The sequence below is a fragment of the Rhincodon typus genome, chromosome 8, assembly GCF_021869965.1.
Source record: "Rhincodon typus isolate 14 chromosome 8, sRhiTyp1.1, whole genome shotgun sequence".
Taxonomy (NCBI): domain Eukaryota; kingdom Metazoa; phylum Chordata; class Chondrichthyes; order Orectolobiformes; family Rhincodontidae; genus Rhincodon; species Rhincodon typus.
Window position 1 is genome coordinate 7,026,952 of NC_063339.1, and position 21,893 is coordinate 7,048,844.

The window sequence follows — 21,893 nt, forward strand, 5'->3', positions numbered from 1 at the left end:
TGGTGCAGCTCAGGATATGATCAGCTCTTGGCCCTGGAGTGCCCCCTGTAGCATGTTTCCATTATTTTCTACCACCTGCAGGGTTTGGGGGAGGGGGATGCTCAGAATGACCAACTGGCCAGAGACCCATTGGCCCACCTTCCACACCCAGCGCCCTCCCAGTTTCATACCAGCCTCAAATCTCTTTCTCCCTTCAACGGCCTGTGGAACTGGGTTTCCTGAGAGATAGTTAGCACCCCCAATCCAACCTGTCAGAGGTCAAAGTTCAAACATGAGTCCAGGCACAGGTGAAAGTTCACCACCAAACAGAATCATCCAGAAATATTTAATTTATTTTTCTTTTTTGTTAAATAAAAAAAAGGCTAGACAGTCTTTAAGGCTGTGGCTTTTGGAGTGATATTGATGTGGAGTATGGGGGAGTCGGTGTGGGGGGGGGCGTTGCTCCCAGCTGTCCCTCTATCTGTCCACGCTGGTTTCTGCCAGGCGGTTGTTCATAATGGCGAGGGCGCCCACCCCCTCGGAGAAGCCGTTTTGCCGGGGTTGGTGGTGGGGGTGCCCACTCACCCTGGGGTAACCGTTCGCCGTCTCCATCAGCTGCTTCTGCATGATGGCCAAAGAGACCTTGTTAGAGGCCAGGAGGTCCTTCATGGAGATCATTTCCCCAGACAGCCGCCGCCCATCCGCCGCCTCGCTCTCGTTGAAGGCGTCCGTCTCGATGGAGATCTTCCTCCTGGTGAGCCAGGGAGCCACGGCGTTCCTCCCGGGCCTGAGGAACTTCCTCTGGCACCGGACGCAGCATTGGCACTCCAGCCTCCTCAGGCTCCAGTTGAGAAACTGCTTGATGACGATGGAGATGACATTAAACAGGGAATAGATACAACACACCCCCATCAGGATGAACAGGAAGTTGCCAAAACGGTAGAACCCTTGGTAGTCGTACCTCATGTTCTGGCTGCTGACCAGGTCCCCAAAGCCGATGGTACTGAAAGCTACAAAGCAGAAGTAGATGGAGTCCAGGTAGCTCCAACCTTCCACTGGGGTGTACATAGCAGAGGCACAGCAAGAGATGGCAATGGCAGCCAGGCCTAGGATCAACATGACATAGTAGACGGAGGGTTTCCAGCCTGCCAAGCTGTCCACCTCGGCGGCAGTGCCCGGCTCAAGGCAGTTCTCTTGGGGTAGCATTCCGCTCCGCCTCAGCTGTCTCTCGTGGCAGCTCTTCAGGATGTAGGCCAACACGGTGATCAGCCGCTCCAGGAACAGGTTGAAGAACAAGATGGTGGCAGCACAGCCCACCAGGCCGTAGAAAATCAGGAAAACCTTCCCGCTGACCGTGGCCGGTGTGGTCATCCCAAAACCTGGAAACACAAACAAACTGTCCTGAGTCAATAGGTCCGGCTCTAGGGGGAGGGGAACAGACACACCAGAGAAGGACCTGCATTTGTGTGGCACCCAGGGCATCCCAAATATCCTACAGGCCAACAAAGGAATGTGAGAGAGCTGGCAGCTCAATTGGGGTACAGTACAGATCATGCTGGTTCATTCAGTTGAATCAATGCTGGTCAAAGGACAAATATTGGCTCAGGTTGCCCTGATATTCTGCAATTCTCACTGAGATCTACAGCACAGGGGAAGGCCCATTGAGTCTGTGTCAGTCAAAAACTAGCAGCGAACTATATTCCAGCACTTGGTGTATAGCCTTGTGCCCATAGTATATCTAAATACTCCACAGAACAGAATCATAGAATCTCTGTAGAGGCCATTCAGCCCATCACAGTCTACAGCAATTCTCCAAACAGCATCCCACCCAGACCCAGCCCCCTGCCCAATTTCCATCACCCCACATTTACAGTGGCTAATCTAGGAGGCCTGCCCATCCTTGGACACTGCAAGGCAATTTAGCTTCTTCAGTGCTATGAGGGCTTCTGCCTGTCCCACCCTTACAGGCAGTCAGTTCCAGATTCACCCCACCCTCTGGGTGAAAGTTGCTTTCTTCGCATCTCCTTAAGATGTCCTACCCCTCACCTTAATTCTATGCCCTCGGTCACTGATCCCTCCACCTAGGGGAAAGCTTCCTTCGCTAGATTATGACAGGGTAAGATCTTTGGAGGTCCACCTGGGAGACAGGCATGGCCTCAACTAAACCTCTGTGCAGGAAGATGGCACCAGGAATGAGCAGATTGCCTAATGAAGAAAGGCTAGACCTGTATTCTCTGGAGTTTAGAAGATGCAGAGGTGATTTAGTTGAAACATATAAGATTCTGAGGGGGCTTAACCAGGTGAATGTTGAAAAGTTGCTTCCTCTTGAGGGTAAGAGATAACAAGGTGCAGGGCTGGATGAACACAGCAGGCCAAGCAGCATCAGAGGGGCAGGAAAGCTGACGTTGAGGGTGTTGCTTTACTTGACTAAGCCAGAGGGAGGGTTGTCAATTATGTGCACTATTGCACCAATCAAAGGGCAGCAGGAATGTACCCACTGGGATGTTTTTTATTCATTCACGGGGTCCTGGGCGACACTGGCCAGGGTCAGCACATATTGCCCAGCCCCATGGAGAAGGTTTCTTTAATCGCAGCTGTTTGTTTGGTGTAGCTACAGCTGCAAGGCGGTCAGGGAGGGAGGTCTGGGATTGCAATGCGGCAACACTGTAGGAATGACTCTATAGTTCCGAGCTGGGAAGGTGAGCAGCTTACAGGGAAGCAAGGAGTCCTGAGCTGTAACCTTCACCAGGTTGATGGATGCCTGGTGCTGCTCCTGGCATGCCCTCCTGCGCCTCTCCATTGAACCAGGGTTGGCCCCCTGGCTTGAGCAGCGGATATGCCGGGCAATGAGGTTGTAGATTGTGCTGGAGTACAGTTCTGCTGCTGTTGATGGCCCACAGCGTCTCCTGGACACCCAGTTATGAGCTGCCAGATCTGTTCTGAATCGCTCTCACTTACCACAATGGCAGTGCCACACAACACAACTGAGACTATCCTCAACGTGAAGATGGGACGTCCCCCCCCAACAGGGACTATGCAGTGGCCACTTGTACCAATACTGTCGTGGATGAATGCATTTGTAACTGGCAGATTGATGAAGATGAGGTCAAGCATGATGTTCCCTCCCCACCTGCTGCAGACCCAGTCTAGCAGTTATGTCCTTTAGGACCCGACCATCTCGATCTGTAGTGCTGCCGAGCCACTCTTGGTGGTGGACGTGGAAATCCCTCACCCAGAGTACATTCTGTGTCTTGGCACACTCAGTTGTTACTGCTGTGATATCCAACATGGAGGCGCACAGAGTCATCAGCTGAGGGAGGACGGTACACGATAATCAGCAGGAGGTTTCCTTGCCCATGTTTAACCTGAAGCCATGAGACTTCAGAGGGTCCTGTGTTAACATTGAGGACTCCCAGGGTCACTCCCTCCTGACTGTATCCCACTGTGTTGGTGGTGTCAGGGACTTTGCCTGTAAGGTATGACTGTCATATTTGCTTGACTAGTCTGAGAAACAGCTTCACCAATTTCTCACAAACCCCAGGGGTTAGTGAGCAGGACTTTACAGGTTCTAAGGCCAGGCATTGGTCTGCTCTACTCTTTTCACCTGAATTTTTCACAGTTGTTTCAATACAACTGAGAGTTTTGCTGGGCCACTTCAAGAGGACAGTAACAAGTCAACCACATTGGCATAGGCCTGGAGTCACGTAGGCTAGGTAAGGGGCAGATTCCCTTCCCTCGAAGCTATGAGTGAATGATTTTACACCAAGATCGATCAGAAAGGAACGGTAAAGCTAGTTTTAACATCAGCTCCGCGCTGTCACCACGACTGAGCAAGCTCCGACGCAATAAAATTGAATTTAAGATCGCCGGCCCCTCACGTGGGGGAATTGAACTTAATGTCCCAGGAACAGGAGTGGCCTCAGGCTAACACTGCCCACTCTGGTGACATTGCTACACTCAGCTGGGAAAGGAGGAGCTCGGACCCTCTCTCTCTCCCTTGCGGACAAAGCAAAGTTTAGCTGCCAAGGCAGTTTTCACAGAGCAAAAAAAAACCAACGGAATCATTTGATCAGCAAGAGATTAGATAAGGAGAAGCTAACAGATAATTTATTGTGCTCAACGAGCTGAAGCTTTACCAACTCCTTGACAAGATTGTTTTGGAGCGATTAGACCTTGTTCTCAGAAGCAAATTGCCACTGTTGCTATGGTGAATCGAAAGGCCCAAGGGCTTGGTATTCTACACTCCCTACTTTGATTGTGATTAAGTGAATGCTTCAGCCACTGAGCGGCTTGCCTGGTATAAAGTGCTGTGATACTGGAGGCCATACTCACAACTGCCAAATCTTTGAGTTGTGATGAAGAATTTGCGTGCAAAACATCACACTAGTTTGACCTAAGATAACAAGGTGTAGAGCTGGATGAACACAGGAGGCCAAGCAGCATCAGAGGAGCAGGAAGGCTGACGTTTCGGGCCTAGACCTGTTTGACCCATTTCTTACTGATCCTTCTTGATGTCTTTTTGCAGCTTTTTCTCCCCCTCTTTCTCCAGGTGGCTCAGTTCGAAGAACAAAGAACAATATAGCACAGGAAGAGGCCCTTTGGCCCACCAGGCTAATGTTCTGCAGACTTGGGTTTGAGCCAGGGATTTCAATTGGGATGGTGAGGTTCTAGAGTATGTTAAGATTAAGAAGGAGGAGGTATTAGATGTTTTAGAGGGCATAAAGGTATATAAATCCGCAGGGCCTGATGAGATGTGTCCCAGGTTGCTCTGGGATACAAGGGAGGAGATTGCTGGAGCCCTGGAGGTGATATTTAACACTTTGCAGGGCACAGGTAAAGTGGACTCCAGATGACTGGAGGGAAGCTAATGCTGTTCTTTTGCTCAAGAATGGCAGCAGGGACAGGCCAGTTAGTCTATTAGTGGTAGGGAAACTTTTGGAAAAAATTCTGAAGGGCAGGATTAATCAACACTTGGAGAAGCAGGGATTGAGCAGGGAGATTCCACATGGATTTGTTGCAGGGAGATATGACTAGTGTTTTTTGAAAAGGTGACTAAATATATGGATGAGGGTAGTGCAGTTGAAGTGGTTTATATCCCACATGGAAGGCTGTTCCAAAAGGTAAGAGCCCATGGGACCCAAGACAAGTTGGAAAACTGGATCCAAAATTGGCTTACAAGTAGGAGGCTGGTTCTCCACACTGGGAAGTGAGGGGCTGTTACTGTTTCAGGATAAGGAGACAGCCGTGGGATATGGAAAATAACTTTCACTCAGAGTGTGACAAGTCTTTAGAATTATCTGCTCCAGAGAGTTAGAGAACATTAGCTGATGAGTGTGTTCAAGCCTGGGATCAATAGATTTTTGGGATCCAGGAATATGAGGGAAGAGTGGGAAAGTAGAATGGATGCAGAAATTGAGCCTGACCTGATTGCTCAGACTTTTGGAATGGTAGCTGGATGAGATAAGGTGAGTCCCCAGATGTGGAGACATTTAGTCTCTGCCTGCTTTGATTTCTCATTTCCACTCAAGGTGAATATCTCTCGCTGGCTCCAGGCGTCAAAAGGACCCCCTCCAGCATTCAATTGGAAAACAGAAGAGATAAACTGTCTTGAGAAGATCAACTCCTTCAGTCTGTTGACAGACCAGCAACCAAACTCACAACACTTCAATCAAATGTCAAGCACCAATTCACAATCATACAGCATTGTTTGAGGACCTTCCTCTGTACGCAGGGAATAAGCCACATCATTAAGATAATTGTCTGAGCAGTCACCACTGATTAGTATTCATTCAGCCAATCAGCCCATGAATGATGGAGGGTCTGATGAAGGGTCTAGGCCCGAAACGTCAGCCTTTCTGCTCCTATGATGCTGCTTGGCCTGCTGTGTTCATCCAGCTCTGCACCTTGTTGTCTCGGATTCTCCAGCATCTGCAGTTCCTACTATCTCTGAGCCCATGAATGATGTCTTGTTACTGGGAAGATTCCAGTTTTTGAGGTTGGGGTCTACATCAAACCGTTTTATCTCGGCCAGAATTTGGTGGGAGGACAACGACTGAGCTCACTTGATAGACCGTGAGAAGGAAAAGAATGCTGATCTTCTATTTGACATTTGAAAACAGGCATTGCTTACGTTCCAGACTCCCTTACAATTGTCAGTCAAGTCTCAGATTGGATACTTCTGGTGAAGTGTACAAGGTTGGATGAAATGGGCCGAATGGCCTGGTGCTGTACTGCATACCTAAATTACTCTCACATTGACTCTGAGCTGTGATAGTGGGGGGGTCGAGGTTTGTGGGAGGGTTGGTGGAATGTAAAGGGAAAAGGCAGTAGCTTTACCAATGAACAGCATGCTGCCCAGGTCCTTACTCCCATCCAGCTACTGCCCCTGTTCTCAGTGATCCTCTTCTGAGCAATGTATCAATTTCACAATTTTCACCTTGCTTTTTAAATCCTGTTGTGATCCCACTGTCTCCCTGCAAACAGAGTGAGGGTGCTGTAAGGAAAAATGTTTTCATACAGTGAGTAGTTAGGGTGTGGAATGCACTGCCTGGAAATGTGGAGGCGACATTGAGGCACTCAAAATGGAATCAGATGATTATTTGAATAGAAATGGTGTGATGGGAAATGGAGAAAAGGCAGGATATTGGCTGTAGGTAATAGTACTAATGCAGGTATGATTGGCTGAATGATTGGCTTTTTCTGTACTGTAACAACTGCGATGATATCTCTGCAACCACCTCCAGCTTCAAAATGCTCCGAGATCTCTGCACTCCTGTAATTCTGATCTCTTGATTTTAATTGTCCCACTATTGATGGTTATGGCATCAGCTACAAAGTCTTGAGACATTTTCTAACCAACCTGTTCAGCAATGTTATTACACACCTCTGCAGCAGGTGGGACTTGAACCTGGGCCTCGTGGTTCAGAGGAAGGGATGCTACCACTGCATCACAAGCCCCCTCTACCAAGGCTCTAAGCTCTCCCTAAACCTCAGTCTAATCTCCTTTAGGAAGCTGCCTAAAACCTGTCTGTCTCACAAAAAAAAAGTCATCTGCCCTAATACCTTCATGTATGACTTGGCATTACATTTTCCCTTGCAAACTCTTGTAAAGGGCCTTGGGATGTTGTTACATTAAAGGTGTACTAACTCTCCATATTTCCTTCCAAACCCATGATTACTACCATCTGGAAGGACAAGGGCAGCAGATACATGGGTATAACTACCACATTCACCATCCTGACATGGAAATATATCGTCATTCTTTCAGTGTCACTGGGTCAAAATCTTGGATCTCCTTCCCTAACAGCATTGTGTGTGCACCTACACCTGAACAACTCCAGCGTTTCAAGGAGACAGCTCATCACCACCATCTCCACAGCAATTAGGAAGGAGCAATAAATGCTGACCCAGCCAGCGACTCTCAAACCCCGAAGGAATTAAGAAAAAGCCTATAGTCATCTTAACTAATATCTCCTCATGTGGCTTGGTTAGGCTTTGTGAGGTGTTTAATTATGTTAAGGACGCTACATAAATACAAGTTGTTGTTGAAGAGAAGCAGGAGAGATGAGAGAAAGAGGAGAACAAAAAGGAAGGAGTGTGAGAAGGAATACAGATAAACAGAGAGCATGAAAGGGATGGGGAGAGAGGGAAACAAAGACATGGCCAGAGTGAAAGTTTTGTGTAACTCCTTCAGGACCCTGAAGCAACCTAACGATAATGTCATGGAACTGCACAACACTGGGCGTAAATAGCACAGTATGGGCAGAGTTAGAAGATTCAAATGAGCACATGGACAGGAAAATTCAAAGAATATAGACTAGTTTCAACATGATTACAAGTCAGAACTTGGTATATCTATGGTTACCATGGAGACTGGGATATAGTGTTATTGTATCATAAATAGTGATAATTCATGTCTAAGTGTGAAGACAGTTCTTGACTTTGCCTACTCTGTAAAGAACCTAAGCTCATGGTGTGGCATCAAATCGCATAATAAAAGAAAAGTGTTATTTATAATAATTTACAGATTGGTGAATGCACAATAAGTTGTCAAAATATGGATTCAATCTGGACTGCATGTTGCAATCCACAAGCTGCCTGAAGGAGCCAGGCTGAAGTCTCATTTTAGCGTCTTTGTCAGTTATATTACTGAGCTGTGTCAACTCGCAGCTAGGCTCAAACACTTCAACACAGTACAAGGGGGCCAGCAGAAAGTGTACAGCAGAACTAACGCTAGGAGAAAGCAGTGAGTGGGCATCTGGAGGAAGGTCAAGGACATTTGTCAAACTGGAAGAGAATGGATGCAGTGTGAATTTCTGCAACGGTTGCTCAGTAATCAACTCACATAAAAACAACCTTGAAAGGAGCGAAGCGTTCAAAGATGATTCATGAAAGGGAACAAACGGAACAAATAAAGTCAGAAATCACTGCAAATACTCAGCAGGAATCTGGAGACAGAGACAGAGTTAATAGGGCTGGATTTTCACAAGCCCCAAGAGGTGCATGTTTCCTACCCACTGCTCCTCCACAACCCCTGACACATTCCCACAAAATGGCAGGAGGTCCAGTGCCAAAACAGGCAGCTCACGAGAATTATTAATGATATTCATTCATGGGATATGGCTAGGCCAGCATTTATTGCCCATCCTTAATGGGTGGCACGGTGGCTCAGTGGTTAGCACTGCTGCCTCACAGTGCCAGGGACCCAGGTTCAATTCCAGCCTCGGGCAACTGTCTGTGTGGAGTTTGCACGTTCTCCCCGTGTCTGCGTGGGTTTCCTCTGGGTGCTCCGGTTTCCTCCCATAGTCCAAAGATATGCAGGTGGAATGGCCATGCTAAATTGCCCATGGTGTTTAAGATGTGGAGGCTAGGTGGATTAGCCATGGGAAATGCAGGGATAGGGTAGGGGGATGAGTCTGGTTCTGGGAGGGATGCTGTTTGAAGGGCTGGTGGGACATGATGGGCTGAAATGGCCTGCTCCAACACTGTAGGAGATTCTATGATTCTAACTACCCAAAGGGCAGTTAAGAGCCTACTACATTACTGCGGGTCTGGAGTCTCTGGCAGGAGGCAGGGGGTTGGGTTATGGAGCCCAGAACAAGGGCAGCAGATCCTTAAAGTTAGAGGTGAGCCATTCAGCAGTGATACCAGGAAGCACTCCTTTATACAGAGGGAATTCACCTCATTCTCCTCCCAAAAGAAATCAGTTTAGTACAGATTTAAGGAAAAAAAAAAAAAAAAAAAAAAATCGCAAAACTGAGATTGGTGGATTTTGTTTAGTCTAGAATATTAAGGGTAACAAAATGAAACTGTATTTAGATATAGATCAAACACCTTCCTTGAAAGTGGAGTTGCAGGTAGACAAGGTAGTGAAGAAGGCATTTGGAACACATGGCTTTATTGGTCAGTGCACTGAGTTGGGAGTCATGTCGAGGCTGTACAGGACATTGGTTAGGCCACTTTTGGATTTCTGGTCTCCCTGCAATAGGAAATATGTTGTTAAAGGGTGCAGAAAGGATTTACAAAGATGTTGCTGGGATTGGAGGGGAAAGATTTAAAAGAGACCTTTTCCACGCAGAGGGTGGTGCATGTATGGAATGAGCTGCCAGAGGAAGAGGTGGAGGCTGGTACAATAATAGCATTTAAAAGGCTTCGGGATGAGTATATGAATAGGGAGGGTTTAGAGGGATGTGGGCCAAAAGCTGGCAAATGGGACTAGACGAATTTAGGATATCTGGTCAGCATGGACGAGTTGGACCAAAGGGTCTGTTTCTGTGTTGTACAGCTCTATGACTCTAACTGAATGAGGAAACAGGCTTAAAGCACTAAATGGTTTCCTCTTGTTTCTACCTCTTCAGGTGATTAATAGCTATTGGAGAGAGAACTGGAACCTCAGGGCAAAGATACAATCGGACTGGACTGGTGAGGGGGTCGGGATTCTGTTAACTACAAAACATCTACAATGGAGGGGGATAGGAAATATCATCTGGGATTTGTTTATTCTTTCATGCAATGGATGTGACTGGCTAAACCAGCATTTATTCCCCATTCTTAATTTCCATTGAGAAGTTGATGGTGTCGAAGGGTGCATCTTTCATTTTTCAATATTTTTGATTGTGGATTGAAAGAACTGTTTAAAAAGCAAGCATTGTGGAAAAGATTAATGTACTTTTTAAAAGTAAGTTGCATGAGCCTCATTGTAAGTACTGTTTACAGTGCTGCTTGTTAAGCAGTGGGGTAAGGACTGCAAATGAACTGGAGCCAGGTCTTGTGTATAAGGGAGGAATTGGCCGGCAACATGTAGCTGATTGATCCATGGATTGGTGACTAAATGTTGATGATAAAAACCTTCTGCCTACCAACAACTATGTAATTGGCTCCCAGGCAGCTGAACAGCTTGTGGATGTGAATGTTAGATCAGAAGCCATTAGACGAGTAGGAAGAAGTTGCTGTTCTTTCTGCTGCAAATAAAAAAAGTTTTCAAACTCAAAGAAATTCATTCCCCTCATCCGTTGCTGTAAGCAATGGCTTTGAATTAATACATCAGAGACTTAGCAAGTGTGAACCAGTCACTCTGTGCCTCCAGCAAACAAGTGAAAGTACATGGAGAAGGAAGATCAAGAAGCAGCAAATCCTGACATGCCAAAAGGATCATCTCCGTGAACCCGGTGGACAAGGACCATTGAACTGCCTTCCCAGTCTTTCCCTCTACCCATAACTCCCAGTTTTTTTTGTGTCTGTCTGAATGTATGGTGAGTTTTATATGAGGGTTAGAGTTTTAACGAGTAGAGTAATATATCATGGTTCATGAGACAGGTAAACTGGGGAATATTGTGTACTTTTAGAAATTCTTTCCCTTTTGTGATGAACCTCGTCCTAGTGGGGAGAATCCGAGTCCTAATTTGAAGCCCAGTAATGTTTAAGCATGCACGTACCTTGTGAAAATTTGAGGAAAGAGATGTGAAGGCATTCTTCATGTCATTTGAGAAAACAGTGAGACAAATGAATTGGGCTAAAGAAGACTGGGCATTGCTCCTGCAGAGTTGACACACAAAGCACAGGAAATTCATGCTACACTGGTCAGATGAGGTTTCTTCTAATTACAACACCATTTCAAAAAAAACTATATTGGTTGCATCTGGACTCATACTGACACATATTGGCAAATGTTCCAGAATATAAGGGAACAGCCAGGGCAAACTTATCTTGATTTCGAAAGAATTGAGCAAAGTAATTTTGACAGGTTGATATGAGCATTAAAAGTTGAAAACACATCTGAAGTTCTTAAGACAGATTATTTTCTTAGAGTTATTTGAAAACTCTCTACCTTCTGCGATAGCTCATGTTAAGGACCAAAGGCTTGTAACAGTTAGACAGGCAGCAATAAAACTGTGAAAGTAAAAGAAGTATACAGGATAGATGACAAGTTTTTCTTTAAAGGGAACATAACCTTTTTTTCCAAAGGAAGCATCCAATTGGTTGAGAATTCTGGTTCTGTACTTGATGGAGTTTAGAAGGATGAGGGGGGATCTGATTAAAACTTGCAGAATATTGAGAAGCCTGGATAGAGTGGACGGGAGAAGATGTTTTCACAAGTAGAAGATACTAGGACCCGAGGGCACAGCCTCGGGATAAAGGGACGACCCTTTAGAACTGAGATGAGGAGGAATTTCTTTACCCAGAGGCTGGTAAATCTGTGGAACTCATTGCTGCAGAAGGCTGTGGAGGCCAAGGCATTGAGTGTATTTAAGGTTCTTGATTAGTAAGGGGATCAAGGGTTATGGGGAGAAAGTTGGAGAATGCGGTTGAGAAATATATCAGCCACAATTGAATGGGTGAGCAGACCTGAATGGGCCAAATAGCCTCATTCTGCTCCTTTGTCTTATGGTTGGGGCAACATGGCAAGTCAGGCTGCAGCTGTATAAAACTTTAGTTAGGTCATATTTAGCGTATTGTGTGCAGTTCTATAGCCATGCTCCAGGAAGAATATGGATGTTTTCGAGAGGGTGCAAAAGAAGTTTACCAAGATGTTACCTAGAGTGGGGTGTATTAGCTATAAGCAGAGGTTGGACAAGCTTGGATTCTTTTTACTAGAGCGTTGGAGGCTGAGGGGTGACCACACAGAAGTATATAAAATTATGAGAGGTGGATAGTTGGAGTCCTTTTCCCAAGGTGGAAATGTTAAATACTAGGGCTATGGATTTAAGGTGAGAGGGGGAAGTTTAAAGGAGGTGTGTAAGGCACAGACGGTGGTAGGTGCCTAGAACACGCTGCCAGGGGAGGTGGTAAAACTAGATACAATAGCAATGTTTAAGAGACATTTAGACGCACACATGGACAGGCAGGGAATAGAGGGTTATGGGCTATGTGCAGGCAGATAGAACTCCTGACGATAGGTTTCAGCTTGAAATGTTGATTTCCCTGCTCCCCGTATGCTGTCTGACCTGCTGTGCTTTTCCAGCTCCACATTTATTGCCCTTAGTTTAGAATAGCATCGGTTGGTGGCGAAGGGTCTGTTCCCGTGCTACATTCTTCTACATTCTATGTTCTGAGGACAATTACAGCTAGGGTAGTGATGGAAAAATTAACTCAATCATTTTACTTGTTATGGACTACCGACAGAGATATAATCTGATCAGGGTTCTATCTTCATGTCCGAAGTTTTCCAGGAAATCATTAGCAGTTTGGGTATAAAACAGTTTAAGTCAACTGCATATCATCCACAAACACAAGGAACTTTTGAGAGATACCATCAAACTCTGAAAACAACGATTTAAGCAGACTGTCACGAATACCCACAGGACCAGGATAAAGGAATAGATTGCTTGCTATTTGTTCCAAAGATTTTACAAACGAATCCAGTGTATTTAGTCCATTTGAATTGATTTATGGCCATGAAGTCCATTAAAATTGATTAGGGAGATGTTCTTGAACAAAAAGGATGAATCCTCAATGTTGGATTACTTGTCTGAGTTTCTAGAAAGACTTACAGGAGCATGTAGAGTAATACAAAAGCATGTGAAAGTTTTGCCAGCGAAAATGAAAGAACGGGCAGAAATATTCAGCAGCTAGGGAATTCCCTGTGGGCAATGAAGTAATGGTGTTGTTGCCTTTGCAAGGTGAATCCATGAAAGCAAAATTCATTCCATACGAAGAAATTCAGAGGATTTAGTAAAGTGACTCATTCGATAAACATTCTTGATCATGGGAAGAAGAATCAGTTATGTCAAATGAACATGAAGAAAAATTGTCATTGTCAGAAAGGAGATAAGGAGGACCATATGTGTCAGGTGGTAGGAGCAGTGAAATATGACAGACAATAAAAGTGAGGTAGAAGGGGAGGAAGACAGTTTGCAATGTGAACCTCCTTCAATTTTACTCGCTAACACAGAAATACTGGGACAGTTAGACAATGTCTTCTCATAGTTTAAGAAAGCACAACAGGATTATCTTGTAAGGTTACTGAGAAAGTATGAGATAATCCATAGAAATACAGTTGGATGTCCTATATTAGCTTGACATGATGTCGATGCAGGAGAGTCAGGATGAATAAAGCAGCGTCCTTATTGGTTGAGCCCAGGGATACAAGCTCAGGTTGGAACTGACATCAGTATTTCATTGAACCTAGTCACAGCAGCAGGAATTCACCAGAAACATTAAATCCTAAACCAGATGGATCAACTAGATACTATATTGATGATAGAAAGATGCATGTGGTCACAAAATAGGTCTATACCCTATTCCACAAATAAATATTGATAGGGTTAGAAGTGGCTCAGTCCTTTCTAAGATTAATCTATTGAAGGGTAACTGGTGAAAGAAATATCCACTTTTGTTACACTATTCGGGTTATACCAACAAAAAGTTATGCTTTTTTCATTAGCCAGATTCTAGAGGCTTATGAATCATAAGACCATAAGATATAGGATCAAGTTGTAGCTGAGGTTTATAACAGCGTTGTTTATTTAGCTAATGCTGTGATATATCGTTACCATGTGAAAATAAAATGAGCCGAGTAGAAGACCTGTTTAAGCAATTACATTTGGCTGGCTTAGTAAGACATTCAGAAAAGCAAGAGTAACTTACCCAAGGCATATTGTAGGACAGGGACGAGTGTTGCAAGGAGAGAGGAGGTTCTAATAGAATTCCCTGTTCCTAAAACTAAATGAGAAATCATGAAATTTTTAGCAACGTGTATGTTGTACCAGAAATTTGAGAGTCATTTCAGGACAGTAGCTGTAACTGTAACAATTTTGATAAGGAAACAAGCAAATGAGGTATGGTCAGTAGAATGCCAGGAAGTCTTTGAGAAGCTAAGGCAATCCTGATAAATTAAATATCCTAATGAATTAACCAGTATTAGTCCTAATTTTTCCAGACCTTTCAAAATGGCAGTTGATGCTGATGACATGAAGTTGGTGCAGTTTAGTTGCGGGATCATAAGTAAGGAATACAGAAACCAGTGGGATAATTCTCTAAGAAACAAAGCCAGTACCAGAAGAATTACTGTAACGTGGAAAAAGAGACTTAGGGATTGCTGTTGGTTCTACAGTACTCTGAAGCCTATGGCCAACACAGTAACAAGGAAACACTAATTTATGCTGATCATAAACTACTTGCCTTCATTAAAATGTTTAAAACTCAGAATGCAAGACGATTCAGATGGAGTTCTTTTGTCTTAAATATTTAATGTAAAGATCATTGACATTGTTAGACAGGTTAATGTAATTGCGGATTAAGTGTAAAATGTTGGAATAATTAAAGGTTTAAGAAATGCTAAGATTGTGTAAAGTTGTATGAGTGAAAAGGAAGGGTGAATAGATGCAATTCTTGTGTGTTGTTTGTGTATCACAAGTTTTGAAATGGAATTTCTTTTATATCGGGGGGTGGAGGAATGTACAGACTACATCTATTTATTTTTTCTGCATTTTTGAATGTGAACTGAAAAGAGAAAAAAGACTAGTTTGAAAACAATTGTTGGGATTGCGTCACCTTTTAAAAGCAAGTTATCTGACACACATTGTAAGTGCTGACTCATTGCTGTTTATTTAAGCAAGGGAAAAGGTTTTTACAGGCCAACCTGAGCTTGAGGGTAGATACAAAGGGAGATTTGGCTGGCAACAAATAGCTGATTGGTCTGTGGATTGGTATCCAGTTATCCAATGACACCAGGTTATAGTCTAACAGGTTTATTTGAAATCACAAACATTCAGAGCATGTTCCTTCATCAGGTGAAGTCCACTTCCCCATTTTTGGCTACCATCGACACCACAGACTGCCAGCTCAAAGTGGAAAGGGTCTCCAAGAAGATCGCACATATTGACACAGACATCAAGTTTCTGTTGAGATGCAAGAAAGCACAGAAGATCCTGAAAGGACTGCAGATCACAAACTCACTCAAGTCAACCAACAACACAGACTATGCTGAGACACTCTGCTGTTGCACCTCTCACACCCTCCTCACTCATCTTATACACCAGCTCTACAGCAGACGTCACAACTTTGAAATTGAGATAGAGTCCATATTCCCAGTTTGCACTCAGGACACAGTGGACCAGCTACGAGACAGTGCAAAGCAGACGAGGCAACAGAACTATATCACCTACACTCACACCAAGAAAAAGAAACTGGAGAAACTTGGCATTACCACCAGCAGCAACCAAGCCTCCCCTGGTACTATGGTTGAAACCAGTACGACCACAGAGAAATCCATCAACTTGTCTGACTACACTGTTCAACTGGATGAAATCGAAGTTCTGCCCCACTACCAAAATGGACCCCATTTGTCTCATGGCATACACAGAGGAATTCATCAGGCGAATGAGGCTCTGGGAATTCTTCCACAAACCCCGAGATGTCAGCAGTGAGCCCAATGAAACAACCAATGAGCCGGAACAGTCAGAGAAATCCGTGGTGCAGCAACCAAAGAAGAAAGGGTTAAATTGGACCCCTCTGGAACACCGCTGCACTAGGCTCAAAATGTATGCCCAAGATGCCAAGAGAGACGTTAACGCCAGATTTATCAGCCGTGCTCACAAGATTGTGCAGAACATCACCCAAGCACAACGCAACACTGTGCTCTCAAGACCAATCACAACATTGTCATCAAACCAGCAGACAAAGGAGGAGACATCATCACACAGAATAGAATGGAGCACTGCAAAGAAGCATACTGACAACTGAACAACCAGGAACACGACAGACAACTACCAGCCAATCCAACCAAAGAACACACCTGTCAACTTAAGACCGATCAAGAGTCAGACCATCACAGTATCCTACACACTCTCATCCCACATACTTCTTGCATAGGAGACTTCCACCACCTTCTGAAGGTACACAAAGCCAAGACACTTGGATGTCCCATTGTATCAGGCAATGGGACCCTGTGTGAGAACTTCTCTAGCTATGTCAAGGGCAGAAACTCTTACAGAAACTCAGCACCCACGGACCAGTCGAACCAGGAATATTTCTTGTCACAATGGGTGTTTCAGCACTTAACACCAGCATCCCCAACGACAGCATCGCAGCAACAGCCTCAGTACTCAGTACCACCAACTGCCAATTTCCAGACACCATCCTACAACTCATCCGCTTCATCCTCGACCATGTCTTCATCTTCGACAACCAGTTCGTCATCCAGACACATGGAACAGCCACGGGCACCAGATTTGCTCCCCAATATGCCAACATTTTCATGCACAGGTTCAAACAAGACTTCTTTGCTGCACAGAACTTCCAACCAACGCTATACACCAGTTACATGGATGACTTTTACTTCCTTTGGACTCATGATGAGGAATCACTGAAACAACTACATAGCAATATCAACAAGTTTCATCCTACCATCAGACTTACCTTAGACTACTCTTTACAATCAGTCTCATTCTTGGACATATGCATCTCCATTGGGGACAGACATCTCAGTATCTCACTCTACTGCAAGCCCGCGGATAACCTCATGATGTTGCACTTCTCTAGCTCCCAGCCCAAATATGTTAAAGAAGCCACCCCCTATGGACAAGCCCTGTGTATACACAGGATCTGCTCAGATGAGGAGGAACATGACGAACACTTACAGACGCTGAAAGATGCCCTTATAAGAATGGAATAAGATGCTCAACTCATCGATCACCAGTTTTGACGTGCCACAGAGAAAAACCGCAATGACCTCCTCAGAAGACTGACGCAGAATATGACCGACAGAGTAGCCTCCGTTGTCCAGTACTTCCCTGGAGCAGAGAGACTACGCCATGTTCTTTGCAGCCTTCAATACATCATCAATGATGATGAACATCTCGCCAGGGCCATCCCTCCACTTCTTGCCTTTAAACAACTACCAAACTTCAAAGACATCATCATTCGCAGCAAACCACCCAGCCTTCAGGAGACCAGCGACCACAACACCACACAACCCTGCCATGGCGAGACATGTCAGATCATCACCATGGTCACTACCATCACACGTGGGAACACCCCCCACCACGTGCACGGCAGATAGTCATGTGACTCAGCCAATGTTGTCTATCTCATACGCTGCAGGCATGGATGCCCCGAGCATGGTATATTGGTGAGACCATGCAGACGCCAGACCCCACCCTACATGGCCAACAGATGAATGGACACCATGCAAAAAAAAAAAAAAAATCGCCAAACAGGAATGTTACCTCCCAGTGGGGGAAACACTTCAGCGGTCAAGGACATTCAGCCTCGGATCTTCGGGTAAGGTGCCTATGCATTTCCCTCCACTTCACCAGACAAAGGTTTCACCTGACAAAGGAGCAGTGCTCCAGTGTTGGACTATAACCTGCTGTTGTGTGACTTCTGACATTGTCCACCCCAGTCCAACACCGGCACCTCCACATCAGAGTTATCAAGCATAAAGACCTCCAGCAGTATGATTGGCTCCCAGGTAGTTGAACAGCTTGTAGGTGTCAGTCAGAAGCTGGTGGACCACCTGAAAGGAAGGAGCTATCCTTTTCTTTCTGAGGTAAAAACACCCCAACCCTGAAAGCCCCTTTCTTTTCCCTTCCAGTTGCTGTAACCTGTGGTTTTCATCAATAAGTCAGAGAATTTTGGGTACGTTTATAAAATCATTAACTTTTGTGATGCTTCTGGGATGGTGGGGCTAGATTTCCAGTGCACTATCCCAGTGAGGTGTCATGGTGGTGAGCTGGTTCCTCAACCACTGCAGTTCTTGGGATGTAGGGACACCCATCATGCTGTTCAGAAGGGAATTCCAGGATCTTTCCAAATCAGGATTGTGTGGGTTTGGAGGGAACTTGCAGCTTGATGGCCTTTCCAACCACCTGGTAATCGAAGGAAGAATGGCCTGCTTCCACATTGATAGAACCCCTACTGTGTGAAGCAGTCCATTCAGCCCACTGAGTCCACACTGACACTCTGAACAGCATTTCACCCAGACCCCACCCTACATGGCCAATCCACCTACCCTGCACATCTTTGGACTGTGGGAGGAAACCCACGCAGACACGGGGAGAACATGCAAACTCTACACAGTCGCCAGAGGGTGGAATCGAACCCGGGTCCCTGGAGTTTTGTGAAGTAGCAGTGCTAACCACTCAGCCACCCTGATGGAGGCTGTGGGTTTGGAAGGTGTTGTTGAAAGAGCCTGGGTGAGATACACACTGCTGCCAGCCTGGAGAAAGAGGGGTGAAGTTTTGAATCAGAGATAGTAGGAACTGCAGATGCTGGAGAATCCGAGACAACAAGGTGCAGAGCTGGATGAACACAGCAGGCCAAGCAGCATCATAGGAGCAGAAGGGCTGACGTTTCGGGCCTAGACCCTTCATCAGAAATGGGGGAGGGGAAGGGGGTTCTGAAATAAATAGGGAGAGAGGGGGAGGCGGATAGAAGATGGATAGAGGAGAAGATAGGTGGAGAGAAAACAGACAGGTTGAAGAGGCGGGGATGGAGCCAGTAAAGGTGAGTGTAGGTGGGGAGTTAGGGAGGGGATAGCTCAGTCCAGGGAGGATGGACAGGTCAAGGGGGCGGGATGAGGTTAGTAGGTAGGAGATGGGGGTGTGGCTTGAGGTGGGGATAGGTGGGAGGAAGAACAGGTTAGGGAGGCGGGGACGAGCTGGACTGGTTTTGGGATGCAGTAGGGGGAGGGGAGATTTTGAAGCTTGTGAAATCCACATTGATACCATTGGGCTGCAGGGTTCCCAAACGGAATATGAGTTGCTGTTCCTGCAACCTTCGGGTGGCATCGTTGTGGCACTGCAGGAGGCCCAGGATGGACATGTCGTCTGAGGAATGGGAGGGGGAGTTGAAATGGTTCGCGACTGGGAGGTGCAGTTGTTTATTGCGAACCGAGCGAAGGTGTTCTGCAAAGCAGTCCCCGAGCCTCCGCTTGGTTTCCCCGATGTAGAGGAGGCCACAACGGGTACAGCGGATGCAGTATACCACATTGGCAGATGTGCAGGTGAACATCTGCTTGATGTGGAAAGTCTTCTTGGGGCCTGGGATGGGGGTGAGGGAGGAGGTATGGGGGCAGGTGTAGCACTTCCTGCGGTTGCAGGGAAAAGTGCCGTGTGTGGTGGGGCTGGAGGGGAGTGTGGAGCAGACAAGGGAGAGAGTGGTCCCTCCGGAAAGCAGATAAGGGTGGGGAGGGAAAGATGTCTTTGGTGGTGGGGTCGGATTGCAGATGGCGGAAGTGTCGGAGGATGATGCGTTGGATCCGGAGGTTGGTGGGGTGGTACGTGAGGACGAGGGGGATTCTTTTTTGGTTCTTATTGCGTGGACGGGGTGTGAGGGATGAGTTGTGGTGATCCTACGAAGAATGAAAAACAGGAGGGGTCCTTTGCGGGTGATTACTATTGCTGCTATCCTTAATCTGCTCCTCCAGACTGGATAGTTACACATGATGGACACAGTCACTTGGCTTGGGTGCAGAGGACTAATATCTATAGGATATGCAGCACGGTAAAATCATAACTTTGTGGTTATTATGGGAATCAAGAGAGAGTGAATAGGAGGGCTCTATTCCCTTTGGTTGGGGGTGTCCATTTCGGGAGTATATCAGGGAGTATGAAGTTCGGGTTACGAAGTTAGGAAATTTCAAGGGGGGAATTTTAGCAACCAAAGGGTGATGAGGACATGGACCACTTGTGTGATGGTAGAGACAGGAGCCCTCATCATTCATAAAATTACCCAGATATGCACCTGATACAGACCTACAGATCAAGTGCCAGAACATCGGATTTGACTTTGTACCCTGTGGCACAGATGTGTTAGGCCTCCTCCTATGCTGTAAATGTCTATAATTTTCCAGGAACACATCTCGGTATATCCAGCAGGGAAGGGGATAAGTCTGAAAGAGGCCAATGCTGGAGGAGATGAGTCTTAACTGGGAGATGAAGAATTCTGGGCCCAGTGGAAATAACAATGTTTGATGATGATCAGATAAAGGAAATGGTCAAAAGCCAGCCAGTGGGGTGGCCCCATTAAAATGATTAACCCGCACGCCAGTCAAACAGCGTCTTTGAAAGCAAAGCACATTAAAGCGTGATTTGATCTGGAAATGCAGCCAGATAAATGAGTCCCTTGTTTATCAGTCCAAGTTAGCAAAGAGATTCCCTACCAAGGGCGTGGAATGATATCTGTGTGCAAGTTTAGCTCTGCAATGTCCTGAGGATTATCCCTTGAGAGCACAAAAATTGCTGCAAAGTTTTTTTCATTACCAATCGCATATTTTCTACAAGATAATGAGACAACTTGGAACCCACATCCTGTATACAAACCAGCTCATCTGATGCTGCAGAGATGTGCTTCAAGATGTAGTTTTCCGTCAGTGTTTCAGAGGTTTACTTTCTTTCCATTGACCCAACAACAACAAAAGCGTGCCTTTATATAGAACCCTCAGTGTAGTCAAACTGGTATTAACTAAAACTCGACTCTGACGCAAGGTGACTGAAAGCTGATCCAAGAGCTAGAATGTAAAGAATAGCTTGAAAGAGGAAGAGTTAATAAGACCGGAAGATATATAGGCCATGCACCCACTCAGCCTGCTTCGCCATTCAATAGGCTCATGACTGATCTGACATATCCACTTCCCTGCATTTTCCCTGTAACTCTTGATTATTCTACTGGGTGGCACAGTGGCTCAGCGGTTAGCACTGCTGCCTCACAGCACCAGGGACGGCAGGTTTGATTCCACCCTCAGGCGACCGTCTGTCTGGAGTTTGCACATTCTCCCCGTTTCCTCTGGGTGTTCCAATTTCCTCCCACAGTCAAAAGATGTGCAGGTTAAGTGGATTGGCTGTGTTAAATTGCCCAGTGTCCAGGGATTGTGTAGGTTAGGGGGAATAAGCCATGGGAAATGCAGGGTTACAGGCATAGGATGAGGGCAGGGGTTGGGTCTGGGTGGGATGCTCTTCAGAGGGGGAGGTGCAGACTTGATGGGCTGAATGGCCTGCTTCCACACTGCTGGGATTCTATTAGATTAAAGGCAGGAATGGGAGAGGAATCGCTTCAAAGTTTCCAAGGTAGATGTTAAGAAGGTTATGTTTCTGCGTGAATAATTTTACCCTCCATTATCGTTCACCAGTTGATTTTGTAGGGTCTGCGTTCTCCTGGGTTAGCACATTGCAATTGGTCCCAAGGTCATGCCACACGGTGGGCAGATAGGAGGGGTACGTCAGCCCCAGTTGGTACTCAATGACCCAGCTGGAAGTGCCCACAGGGAAGGGTGCTTGAGCCAGGCTGGTACATACCCAGCAAGGCCCAAGGTCTTGAGTATTTCTGAAAAAAGATACATTTTGTCAAAGTCTTAAATGCACCAGGATATTTTGCAAGAATACCAATTCAAGGGGAGAAGCACCAACATTTATAGGAGGGGAGAATGCTGATTTTTTTTTTCTTAGCAAGTTCTGAACTACCTAACAGTGACTAAG

The 21,893-nt window shown here is 45.8% G+C and overlaps 1 protein-coding gene across 1 annotated transcript; it reads right to left on the reverse strand.

Moving 5' to 3' along the window:
- Nucleotides 1-314: 314 nt before the first annotated feature.
- kcnk13a (potassium channel, subfamily K, member 13a) lies at nt 315-21,622 on the reverse strand. Its single transcript, XM_020524819.2, has 2 exons — nt 21,528-21,622; nt 315-1,358 (listed from the first exon to the last, which is right to left on the reverse strand). The coding sequence occupies exons 1-2, from the start codon at nt 21,532-21,534 to the stop codon at nt 457-459; spliced, it is 909 nt and encodes a 302-aa protein (XP_020380408.2). The 5' UTR covers nt 21,535-21,622; the 3' UTR covers nt 315-456.
- Between the last annotated feature and the right edge of the window lie 271 nt (nt 21,623-21,893).